Below are 18013 nucleotides of genomic sequence, written 5' to 3' on the forward strand. Positions count from 1 at the left end.
AATAACAAGGCAGGTTCATGCAGGAATGTATGCAAGTATGACAAGAATAAGGTGAGGGTTGTTACAGTGGTGGTGGTGGTGGTGGTGGTAGCGGTTGCGAGGGGTGGGTGGTGGCGGGTGGTGAGTGGTGGTGGCAGAAGACGGTGGTGGAAAATGGTGGCGGGTGATAGCCAGTGTTGGGTGGTAAAAAAAAAAAACTTAAGACTCAAAACGTAAACTCATTTTTTGAGTTTATATTTTTTGGCCAAATTTTATAAACTGAGACCATTAATTTATAAATCAAAAATTTACCAAAGAAGTTTTTATTTGAGTTTTAAAAATTTTTGTAAATATAAACTAAAAATTAAAAACGTAAGTGTTACCAAACGGCACCTTAGTATCTATTATTATCTGTCAGTTTTATTGTTCATTTTGCTGTCACGAATGTTGGATTTCTATAATGTTTTAACAAAATGTAGTTTGAGGCAGTTCCTGTAAATTGATGTGGCACTAGAATAGAATTTGACTCATCTTCCTACTATTTAAAAGGAAAGCAATTAATAATTGTCAAATTAGTTTGTCAAAAAAAATTGGAAGTTTTATTAGTTTGTATATATATATATATCGTCGTAACAATATGCAAATGTAATAAATTATTTTTACTTGCAAATTTGGTATTCAATATAAGAAATCAGGTTCCGAAGTTGTTTGGCAAAGAGTATTAGAAGGAAACACAACAGAAGTCTCTCTCTCTCCTGAATATTATGAGGTCAAGACATTTTGTTGGGATTTGTTAAAGACCCCTAGAATGTTTTATATCAAGCTGAATCTTGTGAAAATGAAATGTATGTTCATTAGTACATGCTTTTGTTGTGAAGATTGAGAGTACAAATACTCATTTGTGCTTTTTTTTAACAAAATTCCATTAAATTTTATACATTGTTATTTTGTTTTCTTTTTTAAACCATTAAATATTGAACTTCAGATGAGGTTGTGGATTGCTCTCATGTCATGGTAAGCAACTCTGGGAACTGTGTAAAGAGAAATACAAACCACTTTGGCTTAAAGCGATTTAAAGCTATATCCAGAGTGTATAAGGCATATGAAGAAGTTCATATCAACTGTGGAGAAATCACCTTCCCAGAGATACAGTTCTAGGAAGGGCACAGACCAGTTTGAGCAGCCTCGGAGGAGCACAGATGTTTTCGAGGCTTCAAGGAAAAGCACTGACCGGAGAGAGAAACCAAGACACAGCACCAAGTGTTGGTGTCTAATACAAACACATCACATTCTTAAAAATATCTGTACTTCCTAAATTATTACTGTTTTGTAAATGGGTCAAATTCTCAGAGCCAAACAAATAATTTATCATATATTAACCTTCACAATACAAGTCACAGTCAATTCACTAATGAAAAGTGAAGATGTAGGGTAGGGTAGAGTGACCAACAAAAAATTGAAAAAAGCCTAGGCAGACTTCAACTTAACGTTGGGGAATTTTAATTTCATTGGTAGCAAGCAAGGAAGTTGATTCAGCATCTGCTTTGCTTTTTGTCTTTTGTTCCATTTCTGATAGCTATATAAAGGGCAAGTCAGATTGCAAGAAGAACACACAACACAAGCCTTCCTATTTTTCTCCTCTCTTAAAGAGTCTTCGCATTGTCTTTCTTTGACAACATGGCCATGAGCAAGATGACACCAGGTTCCATGCAGCAACTGATCAAAGGCGACCGAAGCATGCTCATGTCGTCTGACGACAATGTTCTGATGAAGCAAATTCAGGGTACCCATAACCCAGATGGCCGCGAAATCGATGTCAAACCTATTCTCGATATTGTCGAGGACATCCTCAGCCGCTCCACCATGCAAGTCGAAACCAGCATTGTCCCGGTATAACAAATTCTACCTTATAATCATCCTCGATCCTGTCCCCAAATCTCTGTTTTCTTTGTTGATAAAATTAATTTAGTTGCGATTTGAATACTGTAGGGCATGGGAGTCCAAGGACACATGGAGACTTTGGAAGAGAAAGGCCAACAAGCGGGTGTCATTAACATGCTTGAGGCACTGTCCTTCATAATTGATCGACTTTCCAGCGAGGTTATTACTTTAAGCACATCCATAACTACTATATTTTGTAACACATTTTATCCAATTCATTGCATCTAGTGATTTTTAATTTTAAAAATCTAATTATAAGTTACATTATCAGATAGCATACAAGTGTCTGGGTGGCATGGACGGCCATCAAATAACAGTCTCTCTGTTCACCGTGCTATCAAACTATTCTTGGGATGCCAAGCTGGTGCTAGCACTAGCAGCTTTCGCTTTGAACTACGGAGAATTCTGGCTCCTGGCTCAGATCTACACATCAAACCAACTTGCAAAATCAATGGCGCTCCTGAAGCAATTACCGGTCATCATGGAACACTCTGGCCCACTGAAATCCCGGTTTGATGCACTTAACACTCTGATCAAGGCCATGTTGGATTTGACCAGGTGCATTGTGCAATTGAAGGGTCTACCCTCTTCATATGTCACACAGGAGGTGCCTGCCTTGTCCGCGGCCATGGCCACTATACCAACTGCTGTCTACTGGACTGTTAGAGGCATCATTGCTTGCGCTACCCAGATCACTAGCCTCACTAGCATGGGCTTTGAGTACGTTTAATGATTTGTTACAATGTTAACTCATTTAAGTATCAAGTCTTTATGTATGAGTATCTAGTTTGCCTGATAATAATATCGATGTTTGCAGATTTGTAACATCTGCTACAGAGGCATGGGAGCTATCGACCTTGGCTCACAAGATCAACAGCATACATGACCATCTTAAGAAGCAACTAGAGCTCTGCTTCCAACTCATAGGTAATTAAGCTCTAACCATTTCAAAAAAGTTTAAATCTACACCATCCACTTCACTTTCGCCATAAAAATTCATGATGCATAACAATTGTAAACTAAACATTACGATTGTTTGATGCAGAGGAGAAAAGGAGCCTTGAAGCTTATGAGACACTGGTGCGTCTCATGGAAATGATACACTTAGACAACATGAAAGTTCTCAGGGCGCTGATTGATGCCAAGGATGATCTGCTGCCGCTCTTTGATGGTTCTGCTAAGAGAAGGGTACGTTTTAACATGGACTCTAATGGTTTTGAACATTTGTAGCTATTATTGCATGTTTATCAATTTCTTTCATCTCCATGGCCGAAAACAGGTTAGTCTGGAAGTTCTGAGGAGGAAGAATGTTTTACTGCTGATATCGGGCCTCGACATCTCTATGGATGAGCTTTCAATTTTGGAACAGATTTATAACGATTCTCGTCATCAAGGAACAAGGTTGGATCACCTGTACGAGATGGTGTGGATCCCAGTTGTGGATCGGTCGGTGCAATGGACTGATCCAATGCAAAAGCAGTTTGAGAGCTTGCAATCCACTATGCCATGGTACATGGTGCACCACCCTTCGTTGATTGATCGAGTGGTGATTAGGTTCATCAGGGAGAAGTGGCACTTCAGGAACAAGCCAATCCTAGTGGTGCTGGACCCACAAGGTAAGGTTGTGAGCCCCAATGCCATCCACATGATGTGGATATGGGGAAGCAATGCATTCCCTTTTACTAGCGCGAGAGAGGAAGCTCTCTGGAGGGAAGAGACTTGGAAGATTGAGTTGCTTGTGAATGGTATCGACCAAACAATTCTCAATTGGGTAAACTTCAGCTTCCTATATCTTAATAATCATTCCCACACAAAAATGATGTGGCAGTAATTTTTTTTATAATTAAATGTCATTTAAATAAATATTTTGTTTTAAAATGATAAATTGTCCCAAGAAATGACATCATTGAATATGCAAATTTTATATATTTCACGACTCATAAATTAATCATGCATATATATAATTCCCTCACATAGTGATTGTATTGTAATAATGAAAATGATATTGCTATACATGTACTAGAATTTGGCTTGATTTAATGTCCTCACTTCATGATTTTTTTACTATTTATCGACTCTTACATATCGAAATTTTAGACTTTCAATTGTTATTCATCAATACATCGATGTCTTTTATTATAGGTTAGAGATGGAAAATACATATTCTTGTACGGAGGGGATGACCTTGAGTGGATACGAAGATTCACAACCAGAGCAACAGCGGTTGCACGTGACGCGCGCATCTCTCTGGAGATGGTCTATGTGGGAAAGAGTAGCAAAAGGGAACAAGTTAGGAGAGTCATTCAAACCGTCAACAACGATAAAATGGGGGTTGCCTGGCAAGAGCCTATGATATGGTTCTTTTGGACTCGGCTAGAGAGCATGCTCTTCTCCAAGATTCAACTCGGCAGGGTTGACGATTACGACCCCATGATGCAAGAAATCAAGAAACTACTTAGCTACGACAAGAGTGGAGGATGGGCAGTGCTTTGCAGAGGATCAGAAGTAGTGGTCAATGGGCACGGGACCACGGTGTTGCCTGCCTTGGTAGAGTACGAGGACATATGGAAAATAAATGTGCCCACCAATGGGTTCGATAAATCATTCAAGGATCACCATGACAAGCTTCATGGGATTGCGCACCCGTGTTGTCGATTTGAGTTCCCGAGCGTGGCAGGAAGGATCCCGGAGAGCATGAAATGCCCGGAGTGTCTCCGTGTCATGGAGAAGCACATCACCTTCATATGCTGCCATGATGAGAATGCTACCACCGACACTAACGTACTCTACTGAAATAAGAATCAACCATGTTGAATAATGATGCTATGAATAATGCTTTGTGTGTTTTATATATTTTGTTTTTTTCTTCTTTCTTGTGTAATAAGATTTAAGTGTCAAATGTAATTGTCAAGGTCACTCATGTGGGCCTTGATATAATCGGTTGTCTAATATTGTTAAATAAGAGATATTTCCATGTTTTATGGTAGAATATTAATGATAACATATGTATTATTTCGTTTACATTTCTTCGCTTAAAATTGCTGATGATAGTGTTTTCTTTTTTAATCATTCTTTCACTAATCAAAAGAGATTTTTTTCGAGTATTGTAACAAGAGTAATGTTATACTTGTCACCTTGTTATGCATATCATTTTCAATGTACTATCTCATGTATTAGCACATCATTTGATATTAACATGAGTGGTGGGATTTATTGAATCAATAATATTAGCATATCATTTGATATTAACATGAGTGGCGGGATTCATTGAATCAATAATTGATTAACACATGAGATGATACATTAAAAATAATATAAAAAGATGATAAGTATAATATTATTGTTGCAATTATACATCCTGTATACCTTTTTTATCAACTCTATGTGTGGAGAGGATAAGAAGGGTTTATATTTCAATAAATGGTTAAAAGTTCATTAACTTATGATTTGAAGATGGGGGAGTAGGTTTTAGGGATTTATGAGTTTCTCATAATAGTTTTATGAAGGAATTACTTACCAGTTGGATAGAAGAAAAAATTAAAAAAAAAAAAAAAATCCAAATATACTCGCTTGCACCATCTATAATTTTTCACTTGCACCTTATCATAGAATCACTTACACCCTCAGGTTCGTTTGAGAAATGGGTTAACTTTTTAGCTTTTTGACTTTTTAGACTTTTTGTGAGAGAAAGAATGTAATGATTATGAGTTGGATGTGATGATGTTTTGTCTTATTGGGCTAAAAACCCTATTTTGTCTTTTTGTGATTATTTTAGCCAAAAAAGCCCAACCCTCTAGTATTTTTGTAATTTTTTTTGGATAAGCTACCAATAGGTCCTAATAGTTTGACTTAATTTACATCAAATTCTATTAAAAATAAGTTATAGTTAAATTGTCGATAAAAATAATTTTTTGTGATGATATTTTACATATGTTGCTAAAGATTGACAATTAGTAATTTTTTTTTGTCACGATTTTTATAAATTGTCACTAAAATTTATAATTAGTGACGTTTTTCTATAACGAATTTCTCAAATTGTCACCGAAAGTTGAAAATTAGTGATTTTTGTGACATTTTTTGAACTCTCGCTAAAACTTATAATTAGTGACATTTTTTATGATAAATTTTTTGAACTATCATTAAAAATAAACAATTAATGATGTCTTTTAGTAGTATTGATGAAAAATGCCATTAATTATTATAGGACCTATTGGACAATAAGTGCACCTATTAAAATCTATACGTAAGTGCTCCTTATTTATTTATTTTATCCCATTATTAAGTAATTCTCCCTAGTTTTATTGGTTAAGCTTGTATCCTTAATTACCATTATTCTTTGTTCAATTAAATGATCGTGTGTAAGCATATATTGTCATAAAAAGTATTTGAAAATTGTAGAAATATATAAATTTAATTACAAAATTAGGCGTAATCATCTTTAAATTATCATAGAATAGAATACAATCCTTTTACATAAAATAAAATATGTGAGAAAATTTTATCTAATTTTATGATTAATTTATGTATTCTAAAAAAAATTATTTTTTATTTTTATCCAAATTAAGTCTGAATTGGGGGTGTACTTAGATTTTTTTGGGAGAAAAGCTATAGATTTAGATTAATCCACTTAGAAAATTAAGGATGGATAATTATGTGATGGAAATTAATTTATGTAGTATGAAATTTATGTAAAATAAATCTAAATTATAAAATAAAAATTTAAATAATTTCTAAATTAATAAGGATAAGTTCCTAATATTACTCTTTTTTCTAGATGAACCTAAAGTAGTATTAAGATGGGTGTACTTGGGATTGGGCAAATAACTTTTTGGGGCAGATAAAACAGAGAGATTTGTTTGTGGTAATTTTTTGGATATTTTTTTTAAAGTCTCTAGTATTAAGATTTTATATCATAAAGGACACTCAATATTTTCATAATGTCTAAGGTCCCTTAACATCTATCCAGAGAAAATTCGATCCAGAGAATTTCTGTAGACATATCGCAGAGAAAATTCCAAATTTCTCTGAACAACAATGAGGACTAGTGCTCTGCTTTAGAGAAAATTGAGTTGGTCCAGAAAAATTATTTGGTTTAGACTGAATTTTCTTTGGGTTGAACTCAATTTTCTCTGGGTTGGTCCAGAGAAATTATCTGGTTTGGACTAAATTTTCTCTAGTTTAGTCCAGAGAAATTCTTTGGATTGATTTAAGGGACCTTAGACATTCTCTCATTGACATTTCATCAAACACCTTTTTTGCTAAATCCATGTCCCTACTCGTGTAAGGTGGTCTCCTTTTTTTAGTCTCCTTTTTTTAGTTGCCATTATGATATTTTCAATCATTACTTAAAGACAGAAGTAGAGAAAAATCTTGTAATTGAAAAAGAATAGAGCCACAATCACACTAAGACCCAGAAATTGTCAAACATTAAACATAAACTAGTGTAATGGAAACCCAATTCCAATGTATACCTTCGACAGGTCTGGAAGAAGCCTCCCCACTATATGACTATGATGATAATGGAGACGGACCACCACTATCACAACTCTGAATTCGATTTAGAAGTTTTCGGCGAGAAAAGCAGGGATCGGAGACGAGCATGGGCATGGCGGTGGTAGTGGGAATAGGGACGATCTAGAAGTCTTCGTGGTGGGAATGTGGACAATCTGGAAGACGCGGAGATGAGAGAGAGAGGAGAAAATGTGAATTTAGCAGAGGAAGAGAGTTTAGAGAGAGTGAGAAAAAAAATGAGGTTTGATTTGAGAAATTTCTCTTTAATATATGAGTGTAGGGGTTAAGAGATTTTAGACATCATAAAATAATGGGCAAATTACAAACACCCCCCTCGAGATTTGGTGAAAATACAGATTCTCCCCTGAGGTTTGAGAAATTACAAATTGCCCCCTGATGATCAAATTTGCATAACAAATTAGGGGGAAATCTGTATGAAAATAAAAACCTCAGGGGGTAATTTGTTATGGAAATATAAACCTCAGAGGGTGGGATGTAATTTCTCAAACCTCATGGGGGAATTTGTATTTTCACCAAACCTCGAGAGAGGTGTTTGTAATTTACCCTAAAATAATATTGTGGATCTCTTCTATTACTAAATATGAGAGAGGAACCTTCGACTAATTTTCTCTAATTTTTTCTAAAATTAATCTTATATATTTTGTGGTCTCCAGAAAATGATAACAGATAATGGTTGAGATACTACAATAATGGGTTGTTTGGAGTGTCCTAAATAAGTGTTTTTTTTGTCTTTTCAGACTAAAAAGTTGAGAAAAAAAATATGTTTGTTTGGGTTAACTTTTTGACTTTTTATGAAAAAATGTGTATTAAAAAATTATATAAATTAGTGTGTAGGAGAAAATTAAGATTGGGAGTTGTGCAGTCGTAATTTTTGACTTTTGGTGAATAGTGATAACTTTTTAACTTTTTGAGTAACTTTTTGACTTTTTGGCAACTTCTCAAACTTGGCCTAATATATTATGACTAGTAGTTGACCGTAATATTTTATAAAATTAAATTAAATTATTTATATATATCTATATATAAATTAGTTTTAGAAATATGTTGTAATGTATGTATTACGAAAGAATAATATATATCTATGTATATATATAAAATTATTGTAAAAAATATATTACGAAATATACAGTGCAATTTTCATTTTATTAAACTATGAAAGTGTAGTTTAAATATATATATATATATATATATGATACTTTTGTATTTAATTTCAATGTAATAAAATAAATATTCATTTTTTTTGGGTGGTGTACGGGGAGGAAATAATTCTCCTCGTATAATCCTGTTGACCAAGTCCACGCTCCTCCGTACGACGTCGCTTTGTCACCTGAAAACACAAACGTGAGCTAGCCGACGGGTGTGTGCCGGAAACCTCTCCAATGCCTAAGTCAGAAAACTTGACAAATAGACAAAGCTCTAAGTTCTCAGGAAAATTGTGTTCAATTACCTCCTCCAAGGTGATGTTTATAGGCTTTTATAAGTTTCCCGTGGCACAATCCTGGTAGGACTTGTATTTCTCCATGCAGAGTCCTCCTAGGATTCATACTCAAAAGGATAATGCTTATCCTTTTACACCCTCCCCCACTGCTTAAACCAAGTGGGATGGTTTTCTCCACGGCCGAACTTCCATGTGACCGAAGTAAAATTGGCTATGCCGAGCCACAAAGGGCCGAACTGTCCTTACCTCGGTCTTCTCCTTTATCTTCTTACCTCGGCTGCCCCTGTTCAACCTATGGTGTGTGTGGACCGAACCAACGACTCTTGACCGGTATAACTCCCACACCGGTATACCTCTAAGGTCGATATAACTTCAAGGCCGGTCTAACTTCAAGTTGCTCCCAGGCCGAAGTACATTTACAATCCTCTAACCGAAGTAACTTTATCATTTGTGAGCCGAAGTAATTTCACCTCCTTGGGCCGGAGTAACTTTGTCTCCCCAAGGCCGGAGTAACCTTGCTCTCCTGGGCCGGAGTATCCTTTACGGCCTTTTTACTTAGTCCTTCGCGTTTTGGGCCTCAAAGCCCAACTCGCGGCTCGACCCAATTTTTTCCCAAAAATTACCCTCTCAATTGCCCCTTAATTCCATCTGCGCAACATGATTGGGATTATCAGTCTACTGGCCGAGCTAGAGTTTATTAAGCCTTTCCAGCCGAGCTAAAAACCCTTTAGCCTCTCCGGCCGAGCGAAAAACCCTTGGGCTCTCCAACCGAGCTAATTTTACTTCGGGCTTCACTATGTCCGGTCAAAACGTCTCTTCAATCACAGCGACTGTAACGCTTCCCCTTCCAATGACACGTGGCAGATTCTGATGGGCTGAGGACGGCTGTCACGCCGTCTTTCGTACTTCGTGAATTTTGAACAGTCCCCGCCACTTTTTGCCGCTCGTCCTTTTCACAAAACATCCCTTCATCTCGAATCATTCATTCACACTTTTCGTATTCTTCTCTCTTCGTGCCTCTGCCTTTTCAACCTGCGTTTTTGTTCTTCTCTTGCAGCCACTGTCTTCATTTCTAGTCCCCTTCTCTCCAACCGGAGCAAACTGACCGAGCCGAATCTCCGAAGTGGGCTCCGCCGCTGACCTTTAACGACCGAGACATCAAAGCTACTGACTCGGTCGTGGCTAAAAAAGACCACCAATTGGCCTTTAACCTGGCCAAAAGTGTGTGCCTCCCCAAGGACATGGAGCACCACTTGAAGCAACTGAACACCGAAATGAAGTCAATTCGGTCTGCTTCCAAGTCCATGATTTTGGTAAGCATCTCTGTCCATTTTTTCTTGTTTGAAGTTTCTAACCTTTACTTCGGCTTAAGAGAAGTCTTCGTTTTGTCAGGCCTTGCAGAAGAACAATATCACTTATAAGAAAGTCCAAGAACTCCGCAAAACCACAAGGCAGGCGATGGTGGAAGCCAAAGCAAAGGCGGCCGAGCTAGAGGAGGCCGAAAGGAAAATGACCGAGCTTCAAGCAGAGAACGGTCGGCTTGCCGATCTGGTTAGCTCGGCTGAAGCGGAGAAGCAGAAAGCAGCCATCGTTATGAAGGACAAGTATCTGCGGGAGTTGTTGAAGCTTGAGAAAAGAAAAGACGCCGAAATAAGCGAACTAAAAGAGAGCGTGGAGGCGGCCGAAAAGGAGGGGTACAAGCGAGGTTACAAGGAGGCAGAAGATGCCTATGTCAAACAATGCGACGCTGCCAAGGAGTTTTTCTTCAAGTGCGGCTGGAGGGCGGCTGTGGAGAAGCTCGGTCATGATCAACAGACCGAGGTCTTCGACCCTCCAGCATACTTTATACCGAAATCCCTTGCGGCGTATGCAGACGCCTTGCAACAAGAGTTTCTGGATGACTCAGACACTGATGACTCCTCTGCTCCTGAAGACATTCCGGTTGTTGGTGCAAGCCCGTCACTTCGGTTGGAGCCCATGGTAGAGGACCCACCTATTGAACAACCAAGTGACACCATGGTTCCAACCGAAACTAACCCGGCGACCGAGCGTGATCTTCCCCTTGAAACCGGTTTTCAAGTTGATGGTGATGCGGCCTTTGACGCTGAAATACAAGAACTCTTTTCTTGACTTTGTACTTTTTCTTTTTTTGTTTCGTCTTTGTAACCGGGCTTCAATCCTTGCTTTGTACTTATTTTGATCTTTAATGAAATGGAAATTTGCTTGAACTCTAACTTCGGTTTTGATATGTATGTCTGTACTTTGTAATGCCTTTTATTGCTCCAACTTCTATTTCGATTTTGGCTTTTTAAACTATGCTTACCAGCCAACCACTCCTTAGCCGATATACTTACTTCGGCTAAGGAGTACAAAGTGTTGGTTTATTCCAGCCAACCACTCTTCAGCCATGCACTTATTTCGGCTGAAGAGTAACACGAGTTGGTTTATTCCAGCCAACCACTCTTCAGCCTTGCACTTACTTCGGCTGAAGAGTAACAAGAGTTGGTTTATTCCAGCCAACCACTCTTCAGCCTTGCACTTACTTCGGCTGAAGAGTAACAAGAGTTGGTTTATTCCAGCCAACCACTCTTCAGCCTTGCACTTACTTCGGCTGAAGAGTAACAAGAGTTGGTTTATTCTAGCCAACCACTCTTCAGCCATGCACTTACTTCGGCTGAAGAGTAACAAGAGTTGGTTTATTCCAGCCAACCACTCTTCAGCCTTGCACTTACATCGGCTGAAGAGTAACAAGAGTTGGTTTATTCCAGCCAACCACTCTTCAGCCTTGCACTTACTTCGGCTGAAGAGTAACAAGAGTTGGTTTATTCCAGCCAACCGCTCTTCAGCCATGCACTTACTTCGGCTGAAGAGTAACAAGAGTTGGTTTATTCCAGCCAACCATCGAAGTTAGTTTTTCCAGCTAACTTATAGTATTTGGTTATTCCGACCAAATGTCTTGCAGCCTGGATCCTTATCCTGGGCTTAGGAAGGGTGTTGGTTTATTCCAGCCAACCTCTGAGTTAGTTTTTCCGGCTAACTTAGAATGAAAAAATGCTTGCAATGCGCCTAATCTTTACTAAAGCTAACTTTTACAAGGAACAACTTGTGCTAAAAAGAATTTCTCATTTTATTGAAGGAAGAGAAAATTACATATGTTTGAAAAAAGAAAAGCTAAAAGTAAAATAACTTGAGATTGGCCGTATTCCATGGCCTAGGGATTGCCTTGCCATCCTTGTCTTCTAGGTGGTATGCCCCTTTGCCTGCTAACCCAACCACCTTATAAGGACCTTCCCAATTTGGGCCTAACTTGCCGTCTCCTGGGATCAAGGTGTTTCCCATTACTTTGCGTAGTACCCAATCCCCAATTTTGAATTGTCTTGGATGAACCTTTTTGCTGTATTTTCTGATTAACTCTCGTTGGTATGAGGCGATGTGGACTAGTGCTCTTTCTCTTCTTTCTTCTGCAAGGTCGAGTTCTAAGGCTATGGCTTCTCCATTTAAGTCTGGATCAAAATTTTCGCTTCGAATTGTGGGGAGGCCAACTTCTAGTGGGATCACTGCTTCCATTCCATAGGCTAAGGAGAATGGTGTTTCTCCAGTTGATCGCCGAGGCGTGGTGCGGTAAGCCCATAAGACGTGAGGAAGTTCATCTGCCCATTTGCCTTTTCCTTTCTCTAGCCTTTTCTTTAGTCCATCCAAGACGACTTTATTTGAAGCTTCAGCCTGCCCATTAGCTTGAGGATATGCCGGTGTGGAATTGTAGAACTCTATCTTGTATTTTTCACAAAAGCTTCTAAAGATTCTGCCGTCGAACTGAGTTCCATTGTCTGAGATCAGTGCTTTTGGTATACCGAACCGAGTGATGATATTCTGCCAAACAAACTTCTTCACGTCTTTTTCTTTGATTGACGCCAATGCTTCTGCTTCCACCCACTTTGTGAAGTAGTCTGTTGCTGCGAGAAAGAATTTTCTGCCGCCGGGTGCTGTTGGAAGTGGTCCTACTATGTCCAAGCCCCACATTGCGAAAGGCCATGGGCTAGTTAAGGGTAGGAGTTCTCTTGCTGGTTGATGTATTTGGTGTGCGAATTTCTGGCATTTTTCACACTTCTTCACATATTTCTCTGAGTCTGCTTGCATATATGGCCACCAATATCCTTGTGAAATAGCCCTGTAAGCGAGCGACCTTCCCCCTTGATGACTTCCACACACCCCTTCGTGTATTTCGAACAGGAATGCTTCTACTTTGCTGGGATGAACGCACTTGAGGTAAGGCCCAGAGAACGACTTCTTGTATAATGCCAAAGATGGAGATAGCCAAAATCGCTGCGACTTTGCCCTTATTCTGTTGGCTTCTTTTTTCTCTTCTGGTAGGACGCCGTCTTTCAGGAACAGGATGATGGGATCCATCCAAGAAGGGCCTAATTCTGCGCAACATACTTCTTCTGCTTCGGGGTCTTCTATGCTTGGTCTTGGTAAGAAGTCGACGAGTAATGGATGAGGGATTGATGTATCTGCCATTGAGGCAAGGCCTGCTAGCTCGTCCGCTCGGCTGTTTTCCTCCCTGCCAATTTGTTCTATCCTTACCACATCAAACTTCTTGATCTCTGTTCTGACTAACTCTTGGTACTTGGCCATTCTGTCGTCCTTTGCTTCGTATTCGCCAGAAATTTGGTTTACCACCAGCAGAGAGTCACTGTATACCATTAGTTCGGTTGCTTTCATGAAGTGTGCCGACTTGAGTCCTGCGAGAAGCGCTTCATACTCCGCTTCATTGTTGGATGCTGGGAAGCCAAGGTTGATTGCTTGCTCTATAACCAGGCCGTTTGGAGAGATGAGGACTATGCCAAGCCCTGCACCATGTCGGTTGGATGCTCCATCCACAAAGAGTTTCCACATCTCTCCAACGAATAGTTTCCAGCAAGTGGAAGGATCAGACGATGTCGTGAGGTCGAGAATGGTGTTTTCTTCAAGGTCCATGTTGGCTGTCTGTCCTTCGTCCTCTGTTTGAACTGCTGGTGAGCCTTGGTTTGTCTCTTCCTTGTTGTCCTTAGTATGGTCTGCCTTAGTGCTTGATTGACTACCTTCAACTAGGGGTTGCGTTATTCCGGCGTCAACTTCCGTCCCTAGTTCGGTTGTGTTAGTTAGGTCGACTAGGCAGATATGATGACTTCCAGGAGTAAACTCTGCGACGAAGTCTGCCAAAGATTGGGCTTTTATTGCGGTTTTGGGTTGGAATTTGATGTCGAATTGTCCCAACTCTACTGCCCACTTCAAAATTCGCCCACTAAAGTTGGCCCTTTCGAACAGAGCTTTTAGTGGAAAGGCTGTGAGGATGACTATGGTGTGGGCGTGAAAGTAGTACGCCAATTTTTTGGATGCCATCATTAATGCTAATGCTAGTTTCTCCAAGGGCAAGTACCTTGTTTCGGCTCCCAACAGTGTCTTGCTGACATAAAAGATGGGCAGGTGTTGTATTCCTTCTGCACGAACCAACACTGCGCTGACTGCGTGCTGAGAGACTGCCAGGTACAAAAAGAGTTCTTCACCAGGTACTGGTGTAACAAGTAGTGGTGGGGAAGACATGTACTCCTTCAAGCTTTCCAGAGCTCAGTCGCATTCTTCATCCCACTCAAACTTGGTTTTTAAAGCTTGGAAGAATGGTCGTAGTCTGTCTGACGACCTGCTTATGAACCGGTTGAGTGCAGCCGCCATACCAGTGAGATGCTGTACTTCTTTGACTGAGTTTGGTCTCTCCAACTCCTGGATTGCTTTGATCTAAGTGGGGTCTGCTTCTATACCTCGGTTGGTCTCCAGGAAGCCCAAGAATTTGCCAGATCCAACTCCGAATGCACATTTGGATGCATTGAGGCGCAGCTTGTGTTTCTTCAGGATCTGGAACATCTCGCCTAGATCTTTAAGATGGTCATTCTCATCCTTGCTTTTGACCACCATGTCGTCGATGTAAGCCTCCATTGTTCTGCCTAACAATGGTTCAAACATCTTGGTGACCATCCTTTGGAATGTCGCCCCTGCGTTCTTTAGGCCAAAGGGCATGACCTTGTAGCAATATAACCCCCTTGGTGTTGTGAAGGATGTGACCTCCTGGTCCGGTTCGTGCATGGCGATCTGGTGGTAGCCTCTGTATGCATCCAGAAAGCTAAGTCGGTTATGCCCTGCCGTTAAGTCCACCAGTTGATCTATCCTTGGTAGAGGAAAGCTATCTTTCGGGCACGCCTTGTTGACTGTTTTGTAGTCGACGCAGACACGCCATTTACCATTCTTTTTTGGCACTACAACTGTGTTGGAGATCCATCTTGGGTAGTGCACTTCTCTTATTGCTCCTGCCTCCAGCAGGTTGCCTACCTCTTTTGCCACTATTTCGGCGTGGTGGAGTGCCGATCTGCACGTGCGTTGGATGACTGGCCTGGCGGATGGGTGGATATTGAGTTGGTGACTGATGAAGTTTGGATCAATGCCTGGCATGTCGTAGGGCGTCCAGGCAAACACTTCAATATTAGAGGTCAAGAATTCCAAGACCTCTAATCTCTCTGTGCTGGACAATGATGAGCCAAGCAAGAAGAACTTATCCGGGTTCCTCTCATCTATTTTTACCTCCACCAAGTCCTCCACCGCTTTCTGATCAGCCTCTTTGCCGACGTCCGCGAATAGTTCATTACTTTCTGGCTCTTCCACCGAATGAACGTATCCTTTGGCCGCTCGGCTTCCATTCGCTGTGGCGAAGCATTGTTTTGACATGATCTGATCGCCATAGACTTCTTCAATTATGCCGGTGTCGTTGGGGAACCGCATTACCTGATGGTATGATGACGCTACCGAACGCATGGCATGCAGCCATGTTCTGCCCAAGATGATGTTGTATGTGGAGGGGACCTTCAATACCCAGAACTCCACTTGTTTTGTTACACTTCCTGCTCTGACCGGAAGGATTATTTTGCCGACAGGCCACTCTGGCATGGAGTTGAATCCAATCAGGGGAGAAACTGCAGGCGCCAAGTCTTTGTCTTGCAGCTTTAGTTGCTTGAATGTGTCGTAATACATGATCTCACATGAACTACCCTGGTCAATCAGAATCCGCTTGACGTCAAAATCCTTGACTCGGAGAGTGACAACCAGGGCATCATTATGTGGGTAGTAAATTCGTTCCAAGTCCTTATCCGAAAAGGACATGACGTTTGTTGCCTCTGTCCTCCCCTTCTTGATGGTAGGTTGGGCACTTAATACTTCCCTAAAGTGCTCAGCCTTCTTGATTGAACCTCTGAGCTCGCATACGCGCTCAGGTTCAAAAACTCCATGAATTACATTGATAGTGCCTTGAGGTGGTGCATCAATTGGCATTCTATTGGGATGGTCATTATGATCTTGGGGGGCCGGTTGCGCTCCTCCTTCAATGTATTTGTCCAAGTGGCCTGCTGCCACCAATTCTTCCAAGTGCTGTCTCAGTGGCGTGCAATTCTCAGTTCGGTGCCCCTTTTCTTTGTGGAAGGTGCACCGTGATCTGTCATCGTAATTCTTCTGAGCTTTCCCAAGCTTGGCTGGCCACTTGACAAATGGCTCGTCTTTTATTTCGTTCAGAATCCGATATATTGGTTTTTTGAACACCGTTGTTATGGCAGTGCGGATTCTCAACCATCTTTTGTCTGGGTCTTCTCCGTTATCTCGTCTGCCACGCTCGTTTTTATTCTGCCGATCTACTGTATTGACCTTTGCTGAGGTCTTCTTTTCTGGTACTACGGTTGCACTAGATTTTGCTTTTGCACGTGCGCCATCCTCTTCTACCCTGATGTGCTGATGCACTCTCTCCATTAGGGCCTCCATGGTGAGTGGTGGCGTCATGGTAATTGAATCCCTTAGTCGGTTCCCTACTGGTAGGCCTCTTTTATATTGCGCAATGGCTAGATTGGTGGGGCAGTCTCCAATCTGGTTGAATGTCTTCCAGTAGCGACTGTTGTAAGATCTGAGGGTCTCTTTTTCACCCATGTCGATGGAGAGTAACTGGTCTATCTCCACCGGTGTTTTAGTATTTGTTCGAAACCTCGTTACGAACGCTTCCGCCAGTTGAGCCCAGGAGGCTATGCTGCCTTCTGGGAGTTTCTCGAACCAAGTCAAGCCCAAGTCGCCAAGGCTCGATGGGAAGAGTATACACATTAAGGCCTCGTTTCGTTTGTACACAGCCATGACTTGGCGAAAGTGGCTCAGGTGTGAATACGGGTCCGTCTTCCCTTTATATGTATTGAATTTCGGCTGAAGGAAGCCTGATGGTAGGGGTGCGTTTTCGATCGCCGGGACAAACGGCGAAGTCTGTAGTCTTGCCAATGCCTTGTCTGTTGGTTCGTAGGCCGGCCGCGGTATTGGCATTCCAACCTCGACGCTTCCATGCGTCCGAGGAGCTAACCGTTGTAAGGCCGAAACTCGGTGTGGATCCCTTGCCCTGGCATCCTCCTTGCATCGTGCTTTTTCTTCTAGCACGGTTCGTAAGTCGGATGACCTGGGCAGCTCTGTTTGTCTGGATCTGGTTTGGTGTGAATGTGAAGGCCAATACGTGCTTCCTTCAGTGTATGATCTTTCGGATCTCGTCCTCTCAGACCTAGAGTGACGAGTCCTTGAAGATAAGGAGTGAGTGTCGCCTGTCCTGAGGCTTCTGCTCTCTCCTTGGGAGGGTGTAGTATTCCTACTACGATTCTCTGAGTGGCGAGGGGGCGTCTTGTGCTTGCGCCCCTCTCCTGTCGCCACATCTTTAGTCTTCATCTGGCGTTTTAATGCTTCCATGTCCGCCGCCATCTTCCGAATTAGTTCATCTTGTTCCTTTACGCGATCTTCCAGGGCTTGAGGATCAATCCTCCTCCTTTGCCTGTCAGGACTTTGAGAGTGACGAGGGTTGCTGTTCCGTCTTCCCCTGCCACTCCTCCTGGAGTTATGTTGTTGGGGCTCCAGATCTGCCATAGGAGGGACAGAGGGTAATCCTTCACGCCTTGCGCCCCCGTCTGGAGTTAGTCCGTCGACGGCAGACTGCGGTAGTTCTTCAATGTGTGCCATTGATTTGAGAGAAAGGAGAAGCTTAGTCAAGAGGTTTTTGTTCTTGTCTGTACTTCCCACAGACGGCGC

The 18013-nt window shown here is 41.3% G+C and overlaps 1 protein-coding gene across 1 annotated transcript; it reads left to right on the forward strand.

The window, feature by feature from the left end:
- Nucleotides 1–1584: 1584 nt before the first annotated feature.
- Nucleotides 1585–4941, forward strand: LOC114323100 (protein SIEVE ELEMENT OCCLUSION B). The gene is made up of 7 exons (XM_082901301.1): nucleotides 1585–1869; nucleotides 1969–2079; nucleotides 2192–2640; nucleotides 2738–2847; nucleotides 2966–3108; nucleotides 3200–3691; nucleotides 4063–4941. The coding sequence occupies exons 1-7, from the start codon at nucleotides 1657–1659 to the stop codon at nucleotides 4711–4713; spliced, it is 2169 nt and encodes a 722-aa protein (XP_082757427.1). The 5' UTR covers nucleotides 1585–1656; the 3' UTR covers nucleotides 4714–4941.
- The last annotated feature ends 13072 nt before the right edge of the window (nucleotides 4942–18013 follow it).

This window comes from Camellia sinensis, chromosome 1, assembly GCF_055761805.1.
Source record: "Camellia sinensis isolate YWXY chromosome 1, ASM5576180v1, whole genome shotgun sequence".
In the NCBI taxonomy this organism is placed as follows: domain Eukaryota; kingdom Viridiplantae; phylum Streptophyta; class Magnoliopsida; order Ericales; family Theaceae; genus Camellia; species Camellia sinensis.